Source organism: Balaenoptera acutorostrata, chromosome 13, assembly GCF_949987535.1.
Source record: "Balaenoptera acutorostrata chromosome 13, mBalAcu1.1, whole genome shotgun sequence".
In the NCBI taxonomy this organism is placed as follows: Eukaryota; Metazoa; Chordata; class Mammalia; order Artiodactyla; family Balaenopteridae; genus Balaenoptera; species Balaenoptera acutorostrata.
This window is the reverse complement of record NC_080076.1, coordinates 75,686,533-75,711,005: the sequence shown is the minus strand read 5'-3', so window position 1 is coordinate 75,711,005 and position 24,473 is coordinate 75,686,533. Positions and strand designations below refer to the sequence as shown.

Genomic DNA, 24,473 nt, shown 5'->3' with positions numbered 1-24,473 from the left:
CTCAGACCTTGGGAGAGGCACTTACTGGCTCTGAGCCTCAGTTTTCCCACCTGTAAAATGGGGATAAACTAGTATCTACGCCACCCAGTAAGCACTGTGGTGGGCACTGTTTTCCTGCAATCCACCACTTTACAGAGGAAAAAAAAGAGAGGCCCCGAGTGCTAAACTCACTCGTTTGCCGCCTCTGTGAAGCGGCCAGGTGGGACCGGTCTGACCTCATGCTCAGGGTCCGACCAGCTGGGGGTGGGTGGGGCTCTGCAGATCAGCAGGGCATCAGCCCCAGTGGGTCCCAGGCACCCTTAGGAGGGTGGCCAACCCTGTGCTGGACAAATATCATATTCTCAGCCCCAGGGCTTGGTTGGCTGTCTTGTTTCCTTGTGAGAGATGCACCAAGCACTGCAGGCCCAAGGGGAGAGAGGGGCTGGCAGGGCGGTCCCAGGCCAAAAGCACAGGCCTGAGGCAGAAGGGGCCCAGGGCCAAGGCTGGAGGCGAAACAGGCCCAGTATGCATTCCAGCTCCCCCGCTTGCTGACTGTGTGGCCTTGGGCAAGTGGCTTAACCTCTCTGAGACTTGGTTTCCTCCTCTGCAAAATGGGATTCATATTCCCTAACATGAGTGGGGAATGGGGACTGACAAGGCCTGGAGCACAGACTCAAAAAAGGGAGATGAACCTGAATCTCAATTGGAAGTCAACAGTACAAAGTCATCAATCAAAACAGTGACAGGAGTAACGGCGGATGGCGTTTATCCACTAGTGAATGAATCCCCAAATGTACCACGGAGTATAAAATGCAGGACTGACCACCTCCTACCTCCAGAGGGGTAGGGGCAGCCGGCAGGGCCAAGGGCTCAGGACCCCAGGCCTCACCTGCAGGGTTGCCCTGCCTACGTCAGGCCCTCTCTCGGGGCCTCAGTTTCCCCATTCATAATGAGAGAGTTGGACTAGGAGAGAAAAAGGGAGATGACAGGAGGGCAGGGAGTTAGGAGGAGGAGGAGGAGGGGGCAAGGGAGGTGGAAGAGAAGGAGAGGAAAAGGAAAGCGGGAACAGTGATCCCCGCAGCCAAGGCATCAACTGGGAATTTACTTTCCTGACGGCTGAGTGACCTCATTTACTGCTCACAAAAATACTCTGGAGGCCACTTAGGACCAGCCTCATTTTACAGAAGCAAAAACTGAGGCTCAGTGGGGTCCATCAAGCCACTTGCCTGAGGTCACAGACTGCCAGAGCCAGAACTTGAACCTACTTCTTTCAGTCTCCAGAGCCCCAATGCTGAGGTCCCCCCAGACAGGCTTTTGGAGCCATCAGAAAGTGAGCTGAACACCACCACCCCCTGGTGGCCACTACCTGGAATTGCAGGTGTCAGTCCTGAAAGCAGGGAACCGAGGTCTGGGGCCCCAGCTCTGTCTTGCTCAGGCTCAGTACCCCAACACATCCACCTCCGGGGGAGAGGTGATCAAGCAGGCAGCAATGGGGCAGGGGCCTTGGGGGCCAGAAGGAGGGAGCCACCTGACAACTCCATGGAAAAAGGCTCCTCAGTGACAGAGGGAGAAAGGGGAGGGGCCAGCAAGCAGAGACTGTAAAAAGACAGGGTTTGAATGCTCTTCGCTCCATGGCCTTTGTCTTCTCTCTCCCTCTCTCTCTCTCTCTCTCTCTCTCTCTCTCACACACAAACATACATACACACACACACACACACACACACAATCAGATAAGCTGGGTCAGTGCCTGAGAGGGAGTGGAGACAAGGGTGAGAAAGAAATCGGTGGCTGAGATCTGGACACTTGAGGAATTTTCCAGGGCTTCTCAGCCGACATCTGAGTCCCTGCATGGGAGCTGTCACCCCCAGCCCCACAGTCAGGCCTTTTAACTCTCCCATCATGTCTTGGCAAGAAGCCTGCCAGGGGCGGCGTCTTCACCCATTTTACAGAGGAGGAGACCAAGGTTTAGGGAAGTGAAGTCTCTTGCCCGTGGCCATAAAGCTAGAAGGAATGGACCTCAGGCTTCAATGCTGCAGGAGCCAACGTCTCAGAGACGTGAGACGGGGCACAGATAACCACTGAGATGCATGCAGCCTTGCACTCAGAATGACCTCAGGCACAGAGCTGGTGTTGCCTCATTAAAAAAGGCTTATCTCAGATGTCCCCACGCAAGGCCCAGGGCCTGGGAGGGACTTCAGGAGGAAATGCAGAGCTCAGCAGATCTCCAAGGATCATGGAGCAAAAGTGAAAAAAAAAAAAAAAACCAGAAAAGAAAATCACGGAAATTCAGACGTGGTGAAGCCCTGGAACCCAGCTGGGGACACTGAGGCTCCAGCGAAGGGGGCTCACCTGGGGTCCCACCACCTCATTTACCTACTTGCTTCCACAAGTGAGGAAACAGGCTGAGAGGGAGGAAGTGCTGGCTGAGGAGACAGAGCTCAGTGACAGCCAAAAGGACACTCGAAAACAAGAATAATAACAACAACAACAACGATAATAATAATGGTAATGTAACACTTATTAAAGTGTTTACCGGGACCAAGCTAAACACTTCTCGAATTATCTTATCTGAACCCCACATCAGCCCTGTGAAGGAGATGTTATTACTACCCCCATTTTACAGATGAGGAAACTGAGGCCGGACGCCCATCTGCATGCAGAGCTAGGATGTGAACCCAGGCGATCCGGCTCCAGAAGCAGCTTAACCCCGCCTTCCTCCTGTCATCACCACACTAACTATCACTGTCTGAACTACCATGTGCTGGGCCCCACGCAATCCTACTCCATCCTCCCAGCGGCGCAAAAGAAGCAGGAATCACAGCCCTGTTCTCCCGGTGAACAAACTGAGGTGCAGAGAAATTAATAAAAATTGCTCAAAGAGGCTGAGAGGAGGAGACAGTGCTGGGATTCGAACCCAGGGCTCTCGGACCCCAGCACGTGTTCTCCTAACTGCTCCACGCCAAGCAGCAGGGGCTACCCCTCCAGAAGGGGCCAAAAAACCACGAGGGGAGAAGGCTTCCCCAGTAGAGCCACCAAACACCCTCCACGTCATGAACCATGGCACAGCCAGACAGCACCAGGCTCCCGGACAGTCACCTGCCCGTCCCTGTCCCCCTCAGGCCCTGGGGCCAGCCTGGGACATTCCCAACTGCGTCCACTCTGGCCACGCCAGCACCACTCACCACGAAGGGCCCGCTCCTCTTGTCCTTGCAGAAGCTGTGGCTTCTCCGGGGGCCCGCGGCCACAGGCGTCACCTGCCGGAGCAGCGGCTCATTGTCCTGAAGGGCATCCTCCCTCCCCGGTGGCACCTGAGGCACAGGACACAAGAAAAGGACTTTACTGGGGCTTCCCTATTTGCAGGAAGAATATGTCACACCGAGAGAGTCCATTCTGACCTAAAAGGGCAAAGAAGAAAATTAAAGCTCCAGATGCTCCATCCCCACCCCCCCGCACCATCCCATGGCAGGTGGTCCACCTCAGTGAACGGGGGTAATATGTAGGATCAGCAGGTCTGGGTTCAGCCCAGCCTCAGCCACTTAGTAACTGTGTTACCTCAGCTGTGTGCCTTAACCTCTCTGAGCCTTGACCATGTGGGGAAAGACCCCTAATAATCGTCCTCAGTTCAGGGATGGACCAGCCCGTGGAAAGCGTATGACTCAGTGCTGCCACCAGGGGGCAGACGTGCGTGAGACCTGGGTGCCTGGTTGGCTTCATCTTAGTCTCCCCCATGCCTGGCATGTGGGGAGCCCTCCGTAAATGTTAGCCTGCCTCATCACTGCCACTGGCAACTTTTGGTGACCTCATTTTAGACATCCTTCCATGCATCCAAACACATGTGCACATATACAGAGAAATGGTACATGAATACAATGGGGTAGGTGTGCTGGTATGAATCCTGTTATTTTTATATATAAGGGGATAGTCACAAGCCAGTAAACACGGGACTCTAGAATGTGGATTTTACATACCTCACACTGTCCCTGCCCAGAGAGGGAAGGCATCTGCTTAAGAACACACAGCATGAGTGAAGAGCATGGCTGGATTCCTGATCCCTTGCCTCACAGCCTCTTTTTTGATGCCTTATGAGGCTCTCTGGTTCTCCTCTGACCTCCCTGGCTGTTCCTTCTCAGGCTCCCTGCATCTCAGAGGGACATGTGAAAGTGTGACCCAGGCCAGCCACGCAGCCTCCTCTTCTACATCACTCCCTTGGGGTTTCTTATCACATCCCATGGCTTAAATAAATCTCGTGTACACACGGACGAGTCCGGATTCTGTCTCTCTGTGTTGGGACTCCAGACTTGCAGATCCCATTGCCCACTTACCATCTATAGTCACTGCTCACGCTGGTCTGAGACCTCATGTGCCCAAAACAGGCCTCTCCATTCCTCCCCTCCAATCGCTCCTCCCCACCTTGTCCCCGTCACCAGCTGGGTAGGCCAAGACCCTTGGGTCACCCTCTGTCTCCTCTTTCTCTCCGTCCCATCAACAAAGCTGACACTGCCTTCAAAACATGCTGCAAACCTCACATCATATACGAAAATCGACTCAAAATAGATCAAAGACCTAAATGTCAGAGTCAAAAGGAGAAAACTCTTAGAAGAAAATATAGGCTTATATCTTCATGACCTTCATGGATTAGGCAAGAGTTTCTTAGATAGGACACCAGAAGCTCAAGCAACAAAAGAAAACTAGACTACATCAAAATGAAAGACTTTGATGCTTCAAAGGGTACCATTAAGAAAGTGAAAAGTGGGACTTCCCTGGTGGCGCAGTGGTTGGGAATCCGCCTGCCAATGCAGGCGACACAGGTTCGATCCCTGGTCCGGGAAGATCCCACGTGCCGTGGAGCAACTAAGCCCATGCACCACAACTACTGAGCCCGCGTGCCACAACTACTGAAGCCCGCACGCCAAGAGCCTGTGCTCCGCAAGAAGAGAAGCCATCAAAATGAGAAGCCCGCACACCGCAAAGAAGGGTAGCCCCTGCTCGCCACACTAGAGAAAGCCCATGCACAGCAACAAGACCCAACGCAGCCAGAAGTTAATTAATTAATTAATTAATTTTTAAAAAGTGAAAAGACAACCCACAGAATAGGAGAACATTCCTGCAAATCATTCGGTCTCATAAAGCACTTGTATCCAGAATGTACAAAGAATAATTACAGCTCAATAATAAAATAACAAACGAATTTAAAAATGGACAAAGGATCTGAATAGACATTACTCCAAAAAGGTACACAAATGGCCAATAAGCACGTTAAAAGACGCTCAACAGGAAATGCAAGTCAAAACCACAATGATCATTTTGCAATATATACAAATACTGAATCATCATGTTATATCAGAAATTGATATAACATTACATGTCAATTATATCTCAATTTAAAAAAAAACCACCATGAGATATCACTTCACACTCACTGGGATGGCTAGAATCAGAATGACAGATGATAGCAAATGTTGGCTAGGATGCAGAAAAATTAGAACCCTCATACACTGCTGGTGGGAATGCAGAATGGTGCAGCTGCTTTGGAAAACAGTCTGACAGCCCCTCGAAAGTGAAACCTGGAGTTATTACCATATAACCCAGCAATGCCACTCCCAGGTATATAGCCAAAGAAATGAAAGCATACAAAAACTTGTGCATGAATGTTCAAAGCACCTTCCTCCATAATAGCTAAAGAGTGGAAACAACCCAAATGCCCATCACCAATGAATGGATAGATAAAACGGGGTGCATCTATACTGAAGAATATTATTCGGCCATAAAAAGGAATGAACTACTAATATATGCTACAATACGGACGGACCTTGAAAACATTATGCTAAGTGAAAGAGGTCAGTCACAAAGGACCCCTTCATGTGATTTCATTTATATGAAATGTCCAGAATAGGCAAATCTATAGAGACAGAAAGTAGATGAATGGTTGCCTGGGCCTGGAGGGTATTAGGAGAACAGGAAGTGACTGGTCAGTGGGTACAGGGCTTTCTGGGGGATGAAGGAGATATTTTAAAATTGAATGTGATGATGGTTGCAGAACTCTGTGAATATACTAAAAGCCACTGAATTAACTGTACACTTTAAATGGGTGAATTGCATGGGCCATGAATTTATATCTCAATAAAGCTGTTACCACCTCCTCAAAAAATGCTGCTAACCCCTCCACTGCCACCACCCTGGTGCAAGCCCTGTCACCTGTCTGAGGACCACGGCAGCCTCCTTACGGGCCTCCCTGCTTCCACCCTCACCCAGAGGGCAGCCAGGGGTCTCTCCGAGACACAGATGGTGGCAGCAGCTCAGAACCCTTCGCTAGCTCCCTTACGCTCTGGCCCCTCCTCACCTCTCCAGCTCAGCTCTGGCCAGCATCCCAGGGCCCACTGGGGTCCCTCCAGCATCCCCAGGACCAGCTCATCCCCATGCTGGGGCATCTTCACTCACTGCTTCTGCCTCTTCCCCGCAGATCCCGGCCTGCCTGGGGTGCTCCCATCACTCACATGGCATCTGTCAAGTTCCTTCCCATGAGACAGCCCCTTAGAGAAAGGGGGTGACAGGGAGGTTACTCTATCTCCCCAGGACTTACCACTCTCTGAATGATCCCACTCACTCACTCTGCTTGCCCATCTGGACCAGCGCTGTCTACTAGAACACTCTGTGATTATGGCGAGGTTCTCCATCTGGGCTGAGCAATACCATGGCCGTGAGCCACTTGTGGCTTTTGAGCATTTGGACGTGTCCAGTGTGACGAAGAAACTGAATTTTGGATCTTACTTAATTTTAACTAATTTAAATTGAAAGAACCACACGTGGCTAGTGGCTGCCGTATTGGACGGCACAGCCTGATACAGTGGACTGGGCCCTCCCAGCAACCCTGGTGCCCAGAACAGGGCCTGACACCAGATTCGTACACTTATGCAATGTGTGAAGAAATGAAGGTTGACCCTAAGTGCATCCCTCTGACTTCCACAAACCTTCTCCACATTAGGCCCTGGGCCAGGCACTTGACTATATGTTACTTTGTGATAAATCTCCAGCAAGTCCATGAGGCAAGTAGGATTCCCATTCTACAGGTGAGGAAACTGAGGCTCAGAGAGGTCTGGCAAGGTGCCCAGAGCCACACAGCTGGTAAGTCACAAAGCTAGGTCTGCCCAATGCCAGGTCTGCCCCATTTGCAGTCCAGGGCTGTTTCCAGGAAGAAGTCAAATCATGAAAGTACAAAGTGTTCATCTTCCTAATGAAGAATTCTTTTTCCAAAAGAAAAGTGGCGGAACTTAAGCCAGCAGGTTATAGGAAGGAAATACAAATGGCCTCACGCACAAGTGACAGGATGGAGGGCACTCATTGGGAGCATGAGCTCCAAAAGTTTGATAACCCGGCCGGCTGGCAAGGCTGAGGGAAGACGGGGCCCTGTCATCACTGGGGAGGATGTGAACTGGTACAGCTCCACTGCATGGCGCGCTGGCAGTCCTGCAAAACCACAGCCCCCTTCCCCCGTGGAAGGGCAATCGCCATTCTGAACCCACAGATACACCTGCACGTACGTGGTTTGTAAATAGTAAAAGGTAGGAAATATCATCCACCTCTACTATGCAGCAGTTAAAAACAATGAGGACGCTCGCTGTCTGCGGGCTGAATGCAAAAGTTCTCAAAGAGGCTTTATACCAAAAAATAAAACCAAAAACACGGCAGGTAGCAGATCTGTGGGTTCAGCATTGACCCTCCACCCAAGAATCCCCAGGGGAGCTTCTAAAACTGACAAAGGCAGGCCCCACCCCAGAGACTTCAGCCAAATTGGTCTGGGGGGAAGCCCCTGCACTGCTGTCTTTTAGGACTTACCCATAGGCAACCAAAGTTTCAACCACTCTTAGAGAACGCTCTCTTTTACGGAAAAGGGAAGGAAAAACAAGACTTACGTATTCACATTTGCTTGTATTTTCGGAAAGAAACTCTAAAAGAATTTGGGCAGAAAAGAATATGATTACGGGATGAGGAGGAACGGGAGGATGGAGAATGAGAGGTCTGGGGGAATTTTTACTTTATAAGTATTTTTGGAGCCATGTGAAAATATTCTCTCTTGAAACAAAAATAAATCATTTGATGAAATGAAATACTATAATTGGGCCTGGGACAAAGTTCTGATAAATGTTAAGTGAAAAAGAAAGAAAGAGTGAGAACGAAGGGAAGAGAGGAGGGAGGGAGGGAGGAATAACTTTAATTGCAATCACACCCCATGTGGGGCACATGAGCAGAATTGGCTGTCGATCAAGAAATCTTCACCCAAGGAAGCAGAGATGCACCTCAAGATGCTCAATGAAGCCCTAGAACTCAAATCAACCCAAATGTCCATCCACAAAAGTCTGGATAAGAAAAGCTTGGGCTCAGTCACATAATGAAATACTTTGCAACCATTAAAAATAATAAGGTGATTATATATGCACTTTTTTTTTTACTGTTAAAGTTTTAAAAGCAAGTTATCTGGGTGTATATCTGAAAAAAACAAAAACATTAACTCAGAAAGATCCATGCACCCCAATGATCACAGCAGAATTATTTATAATTGCCAAGGTATGGAATGTAAATGTCCATCAACAGATGAATGGGTAAAGAAGATGTGGTGTGCGTGTGTGTGTATATGTGTGTGTGTGTACCACACACACGCTGGAATATTACTCGGCCATTAAAAAGAACGAAATTTTGCCATTTGCAGCAGCATGGATGGATTTGGAGGACATTATGCTAAGTGAAATAAGTCAGAGAGAGAAAGACACATACTGTATGGTATCACTTATATGTGGAATCTAAAAAATACAACAAACTAGTGAATATAATAAAAAAGAAGGAGACTCACAGATATAGAGAACAAACTAATGGTTACCAGTGGGGCATTGGGGGAAGCGGCAACGTAAGCGTGAGGCGGGGGGGAGGTACAAACTATTGGGTGTAAATAGGCTCAAGGATGTATTGTATAACACGGGGAATATAGCCAATATTTTGTAATAACTGTAAATGGAAAGTAATCTTTAAAAATTTTACAAAAAAATTTTTAAAAATTTTAAATACACGACAGAAAAAACAAAGCAAGTTGTGAGATTTTCTGAAGAATGCTGCCATGTTTCCACAGAACAGTATGCATTTACCTATCTGTGTCTGGGCCAGGGTGCCCCAGTCTCAGATCAACATACATTTGGGGCTCCATGATTCTCTGTATTGGGGGCTGTGCTGTAGGATGTTGTGGAGCACCCCCGGTCTCCACCCAGTAGATGCCAGGAGCAAACTCTTCCCTGGTTACGACAACAAAAAATGTCTCAAACTTTGCCAAATGCGCCCTGGGAGCAAAGCTGCCCATGGCCGAGAACCACCAACAGGCCTGGAGGGGAGGGTCCCAGTGCACCAGAGGGTCCTCATTTGGGGGAGCTTTCCATCCTAAACCATATGTTTCAATAATATTTTAAATTGTGCCCAAGCATTCACTACTTTTGCAATAAGAAAAATACAACAATTATAAATCAATACATATACGATGGGTAAGCCACTCTGGAGTGTGGGCAAGTCTCCAAGGAGATCAAAAACCGTAACAGTGGCTGCATCTGGGGGACAGGAAAGGAAAGGGGTCCGGGGGAACATTTTTCTATACACGTTATACACTCTTGTAAGGTCTGAATTTTCAACAACCAACATTTTTTACTTCTGTTTTGCTCTTATTTATTTTTTAAAGGTCAAGAACCAAAGATCTTTGGGCAGGAGAGAAGAGAAACGGGAGCTGTTCCAAGGCTTCCCAGTCTCCTTTGTGAGAAAACAGATCCCCTGACAATGAGCGCTCCTGGGGCCCCGGCACCCCGGGCGGGCGTCCAAGGCTGGGCTGGGGTGGCCCCTCCACGAGGCCCCGGGTCTCCTGCTGCCAGCGGGCCCCTCAGCCCGGTGCTGGCACACAGATGCAGTGTCACATTTCCACGGCCCCTTCCCTCTCTCGCTTCCCCATAACAACAGCCTGGAGCTGGGTGGGGGGGCGGGGGGGAGGCGAAACCCTTCCCGAAGGCGCATCTGCGGAGCCCGCTGCCTGCCCGGCCCATGCTGGGCACTTTATCTCCTCTCCGCCTGGTCGCAGCGCCTCAAGGAAGGAATCCCCGTTAACTCCTAACTCCGGAGAGGGAGAAACTGAGGCTCGGGGAGGCCAAGTGCCTGCTCTGCACACAGCTGAGCCGGTGAGCGGCAGAGCGGAGATTCCAACGCAAGCCTGAATATGGTCATTGGAAGAGACGTGGGTTCAAAGTCTGCTTCCACCACTTACGCGCCCTGAACCTTAGGTGAATTCTCCTATCGCTTAATTTCCACAACATCCCTTTCTAGGTTGGATGGGGGGTGACACGGAGGGGCCCGTAGTCAGTTTCCACACTGGCCCCAGGGCATGCCGTTTTTTTTCCCACCTCTGAACCTTTGCCCATGCTGTGCTCCTACCAAGAATGCCCTCACCTCCCTTAATCAGCCCATCCGAATTCATATCCATCCCTCAAGGGTGGGCTCAGGCCAGGGCCTCCTCCGGGACGTCTCCCTGGGCCTCTTCTCCAGCGCCTCACTCTGCACCACATCCTTTCCTGGCCGTCAATCACGTCCCACCTCCACACAGAGATCGAAAGTTTCCCGAGGGCTGACTCCATGCCTCAGATTTCTTCCCCACCTTCATGATCTCTCATTCCACTGAAAGCTTGGGTATCGGTCTAGACCTGGGTGCAAACACTGGCTACGCCACTTGGTGCTTTGTGACTTGGGATAAGTTACTGAACCTCTCTGAGCCTCAGTTTTTTCCATCTGAACAAGGTGATCATACCTGCAGCAGACGTTGTGGGTGCCCTGCCCACCACTCAAGTACACACCAATGCTGCGTGAGGATTTTCCTCTCCACCACTGAGCATGGCCCCAGCCAGGTTAGAGGAGTCTGAATGGTAAAAACCCCAGACACAGCCTCAGGCAAGGACAGAGGGGAACTAGGAAACAAATACTCCAGGTCCCCTGCCCCTTGGACAGGACCACCCAGAGGTGACCTGTGCTGCTCCCCAGGGGTCTCCAGTGAGAACGAGCCTCAGGTGCCCACACCTTCATCACCTGCTTCCCTTCCCTGACTCACTTCTCCTCCCCACACCAGCTCCTCTGGGGATCACCTCCTAAAACAACTTGCAGGGAGGGGGCTGCTTCTACAGGAACACAAACCACGACAATCCCTCTCGTGTGGATTGTCCTGAGGCTCATGTGAGCTCACTCATTCAACAAACACTTCTTGAATGTTCACGAAACATCAAGCAGGATGCTGGACTCTGGGGATACAATGATGAACGTGATGCAGCACACTGGAATACAGCAGGTGCTCAATAAATGACACCTATCGTGATCATTCTAGGCCAGAGGTTTAAAACTGGTAGCCCACGGGCTGTATAGTGCCAGCAGACAAGTTTTGTTTGGACTAAGCAGCATTTTTTTAGTACTCTGTCCTCATTTCATAATGGGGGGAGGGGATTACGGACAAAAATCTGGATCTTCCCAGTTCTCTTGATAAATCAGATCTGCCATCTCAACACCACCTTCCTCACTTGTCAAGAACCAGCCGGGGCTGCACAGCGGTTGCCCCGTTCCGATAAGGCATGGGCTCTCCATTTGCCACAAGCCCCACCACTCCCTAGCATCTCACACCCAGCCTGACTCCACTCATTTCCATACTCACCTGGCCTACCCACGTGGGTTCTGAGTTTGAGACCCCTGGCCTGCATGTTTAACAACGTTTGACAAAACTGCAACATGGTTTGTACTCACCTTTTGACTGTCTCGATTCTCCGACTCCTGCCGACAGAGCCCTGTCTTGATGTCTTTGGCCTCTGAACTCTCCCTGGGGAGGCTGGGCCTCCCTTTGGGCTGCTCTTGCCTCCTCTCTCTGGCTTCCTGCATGATGGACAGGCCCTCTCGGATTTTGAGAGGGGGGCCTTTCTCCGAATGGGCCCTCTTGACATCCAGCAGTGACCTTCCACAGTCCCATGGGTGGTTGCCCCATTGGGTCACATTGTCCTCCTCTCCCCTCCCGAGGGATTTCCTTGGGGGCCCTTTCTTCTGGTCAGTGGGGGACAACCTGGGTGGCATGGTGGCCCCACTGCCCAGATCCTCCCAGGAGGTGGTGGGCTTTGACTCAGCCAGGGGATGCTGGCACTTTGCACTGTGATGTTTACTAATAAGGGCCAATTTTTCATCCTCAGTGACCCCCGAGCCTTTTTTCCTGGGACCTGCAGGGCCAGAAGAGGCCCCTGGATATTTCTCAGGAGGAGCTGAGTGAGGCAGAGCCCACAGAGGAGGGCTGACCTTGGTGTTCGTGGCTGCCCCCGGGGTCTCTGCCAGTTGCTTGCCCGAGCTGGGGGTAGAACTGGGGTTTGCTTCGGCAAAACTGGCTTGTTTCCGGGGACCCTCAATTTCAGGACCCTCCTTCAGGCTCCTCCGTCTCCGATCCACCTCGCCTTGCTGGCCGGGCCTCTCAGGGTTTGAGGCCCTGGGCTCTGCGGGCGGACCCCCCATCAGCTCCTGAGCCTCCCTGGGGCCTGCAGCCGGCTGTCTCTGGTACTCGGCCATCAGGGCGTCAATGTCGAGGATGCTGGACCTGTAGCCATCCTTGATTTTACCTGGGAACGTCTCGCTGACCACCTCCGTCTTCCTTCTGACCAGGAGATGGGTGGCTTTCAGGTGACTTTTGAGAGCCGGAGGTGTTTGGGGAGCACCAGGGGAGGACGTCTTGTTCCCACCGTCCTTCCAGTCGCTGTGAAAACCAATGCTGTCTTCCGGTCCCCGACGAACCCATAAAGCGTCGGCATCGGAGATTCTCTCGCTGGGAGGACCCAGAATCCTGTCCCCAAGAGACGCCGGCCTCGGAGTCTTTGGAAAGTTTGCGCTGTCATGCTCTCTGCCTGGAGCCTGGTTTTTACTGCCCATGGTCTCCAGCAGCTCTTCACGGTTCAGAGAAACCAATGTAGATGTTAAAAGATGAGGCGATGGAGGTGGGGCTATTTTTCTAGAATGTTCCATCAAGTTTTCGGGCCCAGGCTTAACAACGCTCTTTGCTTTTTGAGTGTCGGGAATCTGATAGGTCACTGCAAAAAAGGTCGCCTTGGGTTCCACAGATGACCCTTGCTTTGCCGCTGAAAGAACCTGTGACACGCCCGGGTTCCCCTGCTGGGGCTCCTCCCAACCGTGGGCTAGTTGGGGTTTTCCTAAGGCACCTGTGGTGCGGGTCAAATAACCCGTCCGTCTCTGCTCTGCCTTGGAAGAGTGCTCTGGGGCCAGCAAGCTGAATTCATCGAACTTCGCGTCGTGGGGTAACGTCCGCCGCCTCCACCTCTCCATCCTCTGGTCGCTGGGGCTCACCTTCCGCATCCTGGCTTCAGGCTCCGGCACCCGGGCCGGCCTCGCTCCACCCTGGCCGCCAGCCACGGCGAGGGGCCCCTTCTGCAGCAGCACATCTGCCTGTGGCCGGGATCGGAAGTCAGAGGCCTCGCCCTTAGCCCTGGAAGGAGGCTCCAGAGGGCCCCCCTGGGGGGGACCCCTTTCCCCTGGCTTTATTCCGGCCCCTTCGATCCCCTGGTGCTGGGTCTCCTGGATGGCAGCCTGGATGGTCCTCGCAGAGGTGGCCTCGGGGCTTGGTTCCAAGCCTCTCTCTTCACTGACCCCCACGGCGGTTTTCTGCCAGGTCATGGCCACCCCACCTGTCCATCTGGGTGACAGGCAATTGCCTCCAGACGTGTCCTTTAGCGCTCGGTGGAACTCAGGCTTTGGCCCACTGACCTCACGCGTCCCTCGAGCTTCCCAGATCAAACTGGCCCTTTGGACGGACCCCACCTGGCCTTCCAGCCTGCGCTCGGGGTCAGCAGGGGTCACGGCGGGGGTGACCTCCTGGGACAGCGAGAGCCGAGACTGGCTGCCCCGGAGCGTCACAGCCTTCTCCTCGGGCGCCATGGGGATGGCCTCGCTGTGCGCACGCTCCCCGACCGCGTGCATGATGTCATACCTGGGCTCGACCCTCTCGGATGCAGGAGGGCTTTCCAAGAGCTTGAGGCAGGGGTTATTACTGCACTTTTCGCCCACAGGGTATCTTCCCAGGAGCGAAGATGTATGATGCTGTTTGGGCTCACCGTTGGAGAAGGCGGTCCGCCCAGATTTCTTTGGGTCGGGATTTTCCAACCACTCTTTCTTCAGGTATGTGGTTTGCGGGAAAGAGCTTCTCGACACAAGGAACATGGATCTGAGCTCCAAGACATCAGCCGTGTCCCTGGGGGTCATGGCTGTGGGACAGTGTCCTGACGGGTCAGCCACGGTGTGCTTCTCCACGTGATGTTCGAACACTGTGGCCCACACGGTCTGGAAGCTTCCGTCATCATCCGGGGTGCTGGCAGAAGGGCTCAGAGGCCCCACCACACTTTCGCTCCAACCGCTGCCAGGGACTTGGTCAGAACTGTCTTTCCGCTCTGTCTGCCTGGATTTCTCCCGGGTCGTCGCAGGCTTCCAGGGGCTTCTTGGGACAGATGCTCCATCCACACCATGCCCTTCCTTTTGCTGTGGGAAAAAAAAAAATCCAATTTAAGTTAAAGGGTTTGAAATGGAGGGAATTCCCTGGTGGTTCAGTGGTTAGGACTCCGGGCTTCCATTGCCAGGGCCTGGGGTTCGATCCCTGGTCGGGGAACTAACATCCCACAAGCCGTGCAGTGCAGCCAAAACAAAACCTGGGGTGGGGGGCAGTTTGAAATGGAAAGAAAGAGATGAAGTGATTGAAATCGCTGCTTTTATTTATTTATTTATTTATTTATTTTTGCCTGCCTTGGGTCTTTGTCGCTGTGCGCGGGCTTTCTCTAGTTGCGGCGAGCAGGGGCTACTCTTCGTTGCGGTGAGCAGGCTTCTCATTTCGGTGGCTTCTCTTGTTGCAGAGCTAGGGCTCTAGGCGCGCGGACTTCAGTAGTTGTGGCACATGGGTTCAGTAGTTGTGGCTCGCGGGCTCTAGAGCGCAGGCTCAGTAGTTGTGGCGCACGGGCTTGTTGCTCCACGGCATGTGGGATCTTCCCTGACCAGGGCTCGAACCCGTGTCCCCTGCATTGTCAGGCGGATTCTTGACCACTGTGCCACCAGGGAAGCCCTGAAATAGCTGCTTTTAAAATCACAGCAGTGAGACACCATAAAATCTTACAGACTGAGCATAGCCAGTGTGGGTGAGGATGCGGTGAAACGGCCACTCTCAGACACAGCCACTCTCAGACACTTGGTGAGAAGACAAATGGGCATGATTCTTGGGCAACTCAGTATATCTGTCATGATTTTAAGACACTCATTTCCTTTTATCTGGCCAATTTCCTCCCAGGATTCTTGCTTTGCCCACGTGCACTAGTCTATGTGAACGAGAAAGTTCATACAGCACTGTTTGTGAAACAAAAGAACACAGAAACAACCTAAATGCCCATCTGAAGGGCACTGGCTAAATAAATTCTGAAATATTCAAACAACTGAATACCACACAGGCACTTGGATCCACAGAAGGGGGTGTGGGTCCCAATGTCCTAACGTCTAAGAACACACAAAATGTCGTGCTGGTGGAAGAAAAGCAGGATGAGGAACTATATATTTATAATAAAATATCATTTAAAAAAACTACACGTGTACATGTGTATAAACATGTACGTGTGTACATAAACAATGGAGAAAAGATATCAATCAAACTGGGAGTGAAGGGCTTCCCTGGTGGTGCAGTGGTGAAGAATCCACCTGCCAATGCAGGGGACACGGGTTCAAACCCTGGTCAGGGAAGATCCCACATGCTGTGGAGCAACAAAGCCCGTGCACCACAACTACTGAGCCCACGAGCCACAACTACTGAACCCACGTACCACAACTACTGAAGCCCGCGTGCCTGGAGCCCGTTCTCCGCAACAAGAGAAGCCACCACAATGAGAGGCCAGTGCACTGCAACGAAGAGTAGCCCCCGCTCGCCACAACTAGAGAAAGCCTGCGTACAGCAACAAAGAGCCAACGCAGCCAAAAATAAATAAATAAAATGAATAAATAAATTTAAAAAACTGTGAGTGAAGGAGTGAGGGTAGGAAGAAGAAATGAGGATGAGAACGTCATCTTTTAATCCTACACATTTTAGTTCTGTTGGGTTTTTATAATATGCATGTATTATTGCTTAGTCGTATTTAAAATTTTTCTTTTCTGTTAGAAAAAAGTCTACTTCAAGAAGTTACACAAAGATTTAACCATACGACCCACCAATTCCATTCCTGAATATATACCCAAAAGAACTGAAAACAGGTGTTCAGACAAAAACTTGTACACCAATGTCTGCAGCAGCATTATTCACAATCGCCAAAAGCTGGAAACTCAAATGTCCATCAATGGATGAACGGATAAACAGAAAGCGGTATATCCATGCAATGGAATATTATTCATCCATAAAAAAGAATGCAGTATTGATACACGCTATAACGTGGATGAACCTTGAAAACATAATGCAAAGTGAAAGAAGTCAGACACAAAAGGCCACATATATGATTCCACTTATATGGAATATGCAGAATAGGCAAGTCTATAGAGACAGAAAGTAGATTCATGGTTGCCAGGGGCTGGAGGTGGGGGATGAGGAGTGACTGGGTAAGGGGTTTCCATTTTGGGGGGGATGAAAAATCCTGGAACGGGACAGTGATGACAGTTGTGCAACCTTGAGAATATACTTAATGCCACTGAATTGTTTATTACAAAACAGCTATAGTGCAGACACGGCCATAGCTTGCTAATCTCTACTCTAGATGATGGAATGCCGTTAAAGACTTTAAAAAATATATTGATTTTAAATTTTTATGTTTCATTTCATAAATTTTGCAGAAGTAATATATGAATTCATTTTCGTTGTACAGGAATCTAAACAATATAGACAAAGCTCAAGTCCTTCAGTTCCCTCATTCAAATATTCAAATCCCAGGCCCCTTCCTGGATAACAAGTGTTATCAGTGGGGAGTGGATCCTGGAAGAACTGTCCAGAACTTTCTCCTTGCACTTGTGTGTGTGTGTGTGTGTACACACACATAGTTTTTTTAATTTAAAAAATATATTTATTGTTCTTAAAAATTAGTTTAAAAGGTATATTTTATGTTATGTGTATTTTACCCAATAAAAAAATCACCAAAAGAAAAGTCCATTTATAGAGATGAAATCTCATGATATTTAAAGCAAGCGTTTCTTTATTAACTCTTCATTTTTTTGAAAATTTTCAAACATATGAAATGACAGATTAAAATAAAAAATTCCCTTGAATAAAAACAATAAATGTCATTAAAAGTGAAAAAAATAATAAATAAATGAATAAAATAATCAGTTCGCCACAGCCCATCCCCTGGATTCAATGACAATCAACATCTTGCCCCACTGGCTTCATGTAGCCCTTTTTGTTCTTACTGCTATTGTCACTATAATATTTTAATGTGAATATGGGGGCTTCACCTAAATTAGAGCCTCCTTCTACCTTTTTTTTTTTTTTGCCATGCCACATGGCACGCGGGATCTTAGTTCCCTGACCAGGGATCGAACCCATGTGCCCCGCAGTGGAAGTGTGGAGTCTCAACCACTGGACTGCCAGGGAAGTCCCTCTCTACCATTTTTAAAGAAATGACTCACAAGATCCAAGGATAAAAACAGGGCAAACTGCCCACCCCAGGAGTGGTGGGCACTGTCATTCAGAGCCAGCTCACCTTTGTTAGGGGTTTATGATGGGAGGGGTTCAAATGGGCTTGGAACCAAGCTCTGGTGTTTAAAACTCTGCATAATTTTCTTAAAAAGTAAAACTATGTGATCCAGCCATTCCACGCCTAGGTATTTATCCAAGAGAAAAGAAAATAGATGTCCCTACAGAGCCTTGCCCACAGATGTTCACAGAAGCTTTATTTGCAATGGTCCCAAACTGGAAACAACCCAAATGCCCATCAAGGGGTGAATGGATAAGCCAACTGTGGGCTACCTGTACAACGGAGTACTACTCGGCGATAAAAAAGGATGGGCTATTGATACACATGACGACATGATGAAGCTCAAAATAATGATTCTGAGTGAAAGAAGCCAGACCAAAAAAAGAGCACTGGTTCCATTTATATAAAAATCTAGAAGATGCAAATGAATCTATAGTAACTGAAAGCAGATCAGCGGTTGCTTTGGGGGATTACAAAGAAGAAACTTGCATGTGCTGGAAATGTCCATTGTCTTTATTGTGATGAAAGTTTCAACAGGTGTACAAAGATGTCAAAGCTCACCTGCTTATATGCTTTAAACATGTCCAGTTTACTGTATGTCAATTATACCTCAATAAAGCTGTTTAAGAAAAATTGAAACTGCAGAAAGCATCAACCACAAACCCGTTATACCTAGCAGTTATTTTATGAGCTTTTTTTTTATTAAACAGACTAAATGGGGACTTCCCTGGTGGTCCACTGGGTAAGACTCCATGTTCCCAATGCAGGGGACCCAGGTTCGATCCCTGGTCGGGGAACTAGATCCCGCATGCATGCTGCAACTAAGAGTCTGCATGCCGCAACGAAGATCCCGTGTGCCACAGCTAAGACCCAGCACAGGCAACATAAATAAATAAATAAATATTTAAGAAAACAGACTAAATGAAAATATTTTTTAAGCAATTTAATTGATGGTAATTCTCCTCCTTCTTCTTCTCCTAGGTGACACATCAGGGTGGGGAAAGAAGCAGGGACTATAATGGGGGAAAATTGAGGGGGGTTTCTATCAACATTTTTACATCTTTATTAATTTCTTAATAAAGCAGACATTCTTACACAGGAAAGCCATGTCCCTCCTCCCATTTGCACAGACAAAAAGAAATGCCTGACGATTATATTTGCAACGGGGAATCACACAGCCCATCATACCGGAAGGGACTTTAAAAGTCCCAACATTAAGGGAATAAAATGTCTTAACGGTTCATGAGAGGTTTCTGATTCTTTCCTGGGTCCTGGAGATCATAAAAGCCCTTTTTCCAATAAGTATAACTACCTGCTGGGAAAAAAGGGTGCGCCAAGTGGCTCCTTACCTTTTCTCTTGGTTCTTTAGGAGGCTCACTGCTCAGCTCAGAACACTTCTCACATGTGACTTCGTTGCTTGAAGCTGCACTCGAAAACCTGGCACAGAGATCCAAGTTACTTGTACAGGGGCCGGCAGCTGTGGTTCCCTCCAGCCCGCACCCCGTAACTAGCTCAGGAACCCAGGGGTGAAATCAGCACTGAGACCATCAAAGCAACACTGCCCAGTTTCCTCTGAGAAGGGACATGTCCTTTGCAGTTGCCAAACCTCTCTGGCCCGGTGGGGACAGCCTACCTTAAACACAGCATCATCGGGGCAGCAGGAGCCCCAGGCTTGGGTGAAGAGACCTGGGTGCTAGTCCCAGCTCTCCTGCCTCCCCACTGAGGGAGCTCGGGCCAGGCTTGTGACCTCACCTATAAAACGGCGATAATTAACACCTCCCCGTCGTCTTTTGTAGGGCGGATAAGAGGCTACCCAAGGCCCTAATAGCTACATGAGGGCGTTTAGAGAAGAGTGAAGATGCCCCAGGAGGGATAATTAACGGCTGTAACCCCACAATAGCAGCCCCACCGCAGACCGACCACGGGACTGGGGGCAGTGGGCAGTCAGGGGATGTGTCGGGGCGCGGGCCTGCCTCTGTCTCTCCGGGTGACCTGGGCCCAGTCGTTATCCCTCTCTGGGCCCGTTTCCCCGCCGGAAAGGGGAAGAGGGAGAAAGGGGAGTTCTGGAGCTACACTTTTTCCATCTCTGAAGAGTTCTCTGGAGCAGACGCTGAAAGATTAGCTCAGGGCTGGGGGCTGCAGAGAAGAGGGAGGTGAAAGAAATCAAACCGCTTAAACTTGACCCACACGCAGCAGTCCAAGGTCTGCCTCCTGGGAGGCGTGAGGCTGTGCATGAGTTGTTTCTAAGCCCAGAGCCCTGGTTTCCCCTCCTGTCAGATGGAAACAACCTGAGACACTGCGGGGGACGCAGAGAGGGGAGGTGTGTGAGGTCCCCGACATGGGTGCCCCTTTCTCTGTTTTCTGAGTTTTTTTAAATTTTTATTATTATTATTTTGCCATGCTGTGCAGCTTGCGGGATCTTAGTTCCCAGATCGGGGATTGAACCCGGCCCATGGCAGTGAAAGCGCCAAGTCCTAACCACTGGACAGCCAGGGAATTCCCCCCTTTCTCTGTTTTCTGAATTCAGGGGTTCACAAGCCTGACTGCACATGAAAATCACTTGGGAAACTTTTAAAAGCCACCAAGACATGGGCCCCTCCCCAGACCAGCTGAATGAGATTCTCTAGGAGGTGGGGTGGGGGCCAGGCATCGGTATTTTTTTTCCAGGTTATTCTAAATGCTGAGAGCCACTGGCCTAACTCTGGCCGAGCTGGCTGCCCGGGTTCCCAGGGCCTGAAGGGCAGTCTGCCCAGAGCTCCCCCTGGAAGCTCCATCCCTGATAAAGTATGTCAGCGGCATGCATGTCATTAACAAGCTGGCAGAAACACCCGGTGGCATCTCCCTGTCCTAGCCGAGAAGCCACTTGTGGAAAAACAAAGGAGCAAGAGATATCAGAGGCCAGGCCAAGCTTAGAAAATCATCATTAACCATCAGGATTAATCATATCATTTGGAGCTACGTGTTGAGGGCTCCCTTGGGCTGAGTGACTCTCAGCATTATCTCTCTGAGTCTTTGCCTTAATCCTTAAAGGCAGGTCTTAGCATCATTTCTGTTTTGGAGATGAAGAAACCGAGGCTCAAGGGGCGAAGCTACCCGCCCAAGTTATCGTGACCCATCTGATTTTGTTTTTTGGGCCATCCACAGAGGTTTAGGCCATATATTAGGTGTCCTCGGACTTTAGGAAAGGAAAGCTTAGCTATGGAGACAGGCTGAGCTGGAATTGCACCAGGATCCCGACGACTTCCTCATGGTATTTCACCTTTCCTGTCCACATCTGTGAAATGGGCACAATATTTCCCCCTGAAAAGTGTACGAGGAAATGGAGCTCCCAGCCCTGCTGCCAGCACACACAGGGGAGCTGCCCTGCCTCTCCACACCTCAGCTTCCTCATCTGAGAAATGGGAGCCAATGCCACTTCCTCTGGGGGCTGTGGGTAAACTGAGAGGGGGCGTAAGGCGCGCAGCACGGAGCCTGGCGCCCTGCTGTTTCCTTTCCCGAGGGGTCTCTGGTAAGGGGTTGAGGACCTTGGAGGCTGGGGGAAGCCAGCGGGATATTCCCACTTACAGTTTGGTCAAATCCGCTGACAGCGGCCGTGCCTGGACCACCTTCTTCCTGATCTCTGGCTTTGCTTCCGAGCTCTCGGTGGCCCAGCCTTTGATCCGCTCCTGGACGCTCACACCGGCTTTCCCCTGCTCCGGTGCAGCCGGTGGGGACTCAGGGGGGGCTGATGGGGGTGAAGACCCCAATGACAAGGCCGAGGCACTCTCCTCGCCAAAGAGGCTGACGTGCTTCTTCACGCCGCCCCTCGGGGTCCGCTCTCCCCCTGCCTGGGTTTCCCCATCAGCCGCTCTGCTCTTGACCTCAGCGACTTCTTGGCCTTTTCCAGGCCTGGGCGAAGGGGACTGGGGAGCCCTGGGTGCCTTCTCCGGCTCCCCATCCAGCTTGGCTTTCTCTTCCCCAAGATTCTGGTCATTGGTGGGGGTGACCCTGGCCGAGCCCCCCATGGTTCTGAGGTTGCCCATCTCCGCCTGCTTGCAGAGCAGCTTCTCCTTCCGTTCCTGGATCTTCCTGGCCACCTGCAGGAAGTCGGAATCCGGGTCGTGAAGGGGAGCCTCTGCTTTGACCAGACACTCCCCATCCACTTTGGGGTCCAGGTCAGGCCTCTCGGGCCCCCGCCACTGGGCCGTGGATCCTGCTATGGCCTCGTCCGCCACCTTCCTCGCCAAGGCCTCTCTACTCTCGAACCTGGCCGTGAGGTCCACGGACAGAGGCCTAGGCCTCCTCACCCACGTCTTCTCAGGAGGGGTGGGGGGCGCCTTCCCCGCCACGGCTGCCCCGCCAGGGCCTGCTGGCTTCTGAGGCTGAATGGACTCGATGAAAATGGCCGACACGGGCCTTCTCTTCAGGCGAGGCCTGGGCTCCAGAGCGGGGCTACCGGCGTCCTCCACGCTGCTGGCCTTTGACAGAGGCTCCTTTAGGCCTGTCTCCTCTTGGGTGGCCACCGGCCCGGTGTCCTGAGACAGGGAGGCCGGTCGGGGAAGAGTCCCCGCAGGCTTTCGGGCCGGCAAGGCGGGCTTGGTGGCCACCTCAGGCCGGGAGGCAGCAGGGGGCCCCTGAGACACGCCTGCGTCGGCCTCCGGAGCCCCCCGGCCGACCCCCTTCCCCAGGGTAGGCCCGGCTTTGGTGGTTTCAAAGAGGATCACGGTGCTGGGGCTAGGCCGCAGAAGCGCGGCCTTGGAGACCAGAGACGAGCTGCTCGGGCCGTCCCCGCTCCCCGCCTCCCGCCCCACCAAGCCGGGCATCTTCTCGCCCAGCCCCTCTGCCGCCACGTCCCGGGAGAGCCCCCCGGTGGGAGACGGCCTGCTCAGGCTGGGCCACGAGGAGGTCACGTCCCCGGCCTTCTCCTTGGAGAAGGGCTTGGGGGCGAGTCTCGGCAGAGGGAGCAAGCGGACCGGGCTCCTGAAGGGGCTTTTTCCTTCCAAGAGCCGCGCTGAGGGCGCCCCGGGGGCCTTGCCAGACTGGCGGAAGTAGGTCCGAGTCAGCGCCTCCTCCTTGGAGAGCTCGCCCAGGCCCGGCACTCCCGTCAGAGAATTTACGGAGCCGACCTCCACCCGCGTCACCATGGTTACGGCTGTGGATCCATGGGGAAGACGAACATCAGAAACGGAGAGGCAACCGCTAAAAAACATAGGAAATTTAAGATTCAGTCAGTGTCTGGGTTGAAGCAGAGGGATTTGGGGGACGGGGATCAAGAGACCAGAGTCCCGGGTCTGGACGACAGCTCTCCACTGACCACTGGGCCAGCCTGGGCCAGTGCCTTCACCTCTCAGCCGTGGGCAAAGGGCAGTGGACTAAATGGCCCGACTCTGAAGTTCATTCCGGCTCAAAGGATACAGAAAAGGCGCCAACATTCTCTTGGACTTTCCTGACTCAGCTAATCTCAAGGCCAGCTTTCAGGGTGAAAAGGGATTGATCTCTGCTGCACAGGTATGGAAACCAGCTCAGAGAGGCCAAGTAACCGACCTGAGGTCACTCAGAGAGTAAAGAGGCAAAGCTGGGATTCGAACCCAGGTCAGACTCCAAATTCACACCACACACTCCCAGCATAAACCCTGGTGAGAGTCCTGTCACCCCACAGTATTTTCCCATTTCAGAGCCTGCCCACGTCAGGCTGATCCTGGTCACAACCAAGCACAGAGAGGGTAGGTGACAAGCCCCACCTCACACAACTACCCAACGGTCACAAAGTTGGTCACTGGCCTTGGAACTCTAACCGTCCAGACAGTCCCTTATCTCTCCCCTCCCCAGTCCTTCCAGAAGCCTTAAAAAAAAGCCATCCTCATTTTCCACTCCACCTGCTGTCGTGATCGGTTTGCCTTTGGGTTCTTTTCGGTTGAACGCCTATTTTATGCTGGCTGCCTTCACAGTCTCAGTAAGAAGAGTAACAGCTAAGGACGAGAGTTTACCATGAGTGAGGCCTCAGGGAAGCCAAGTGCTTCCTCTGTTTTACAAATCACATCCTCTTTAGAACCCTAAGAGGTGGGTGTGTGATCATCAGCCCCAGTTTTGCAGCAGCTCAGGCACAAACCCCTTGTTCATCCAGTCGTGAGCTTTGCTCTCTCAAGGCAGGAGCCCTCCTCTCTCATCCATCCTCCAATGACCCCGAGAAACAGGGATTATCCTTATCTCCCTTATAAAGATGAAGGGAAATGGCTCAGAGAGGTGGCCCGACTTGCCAACCATCACACAGATGAAACGTGACCTCAAGTCCTGGACCCATTCAACTCTGCCTTTTTAACAATTATGTCCTCTTCCTTTCTGGTCTTAAAAAGTGCCAGACAAGTTGCTGTTCTTGATTCATCCCCCACCCTAACCCCACCTTCACTCCAGTGCTCTCTTTCCCTACAAAATTGTCCCCAGCCTGCCCCCGTCTAGATGGGCTAAAAGTAGAAGGCATTTTAGTCCAACGCAAGCCTCCACTTCCCTTCCTGGGGTGCTACACTGCTGCCCCCGGCTCTGACTCACTCAGCAGCCTGCAGGAAAGAAAGGCAGACAGATTTTGATATTTTCTCTTCCTTACACACTCGATGGTGCTAAAAAGATTCCTTCTCCCCAAAGCGGGGAACGCTGTCTAGACGGGGTTAGAGGCAGAAGAGAGGCACAGAAATGGAGAATGGGAAAATCGGAGACTTGGGAGGAACCCGTCTGCAGTGACTCGGGGTGGAGTTCTAAGGTGCACAGGGTCCTGCC

At 51.3% G+C, this 24,473-nt stretch overlaps 1 protein-coding gene across 3 annotated transcripts in view; it reads right to left on the bottom strand.

The window, feature by feature from the left end:
* The window catches only part of KIAA1671 (KIAA1671 ortholog), a 187,921-nt gene that overhangs the window by 109,918 nt on the left and 53,530 nt on the right, over positions 1-24,473 (bottom strand). For all 3 annotated transcript variants that reach the window (XM_057526413.1, XM_057526412.1, XM_057526414.1), the window contains exons 3-6: positions 21,288-22,901; positions 19,073-19,160; positions 11,779-14,553; positions 3,162-3,287 (exon numbers count right to left, since the gene is read on the bottom strand). In XM_057526413.1, coding sequence (XP_057382396.1) covers positions 3,162-3,287; positions 11,779-14,553; positions 19,073-19,160; positions 21,288-22,846 — 4,548 coding nt within the window. In that variant the 5' untranslated portion in view covers positions 22,847-22,901. The remainder of the gene's footprint in view (positions 1-3,161; positions 3,288-11,778; positions 14,554-19,072; positions 19,161-21,287; positions 22,902-24,473) is intronic.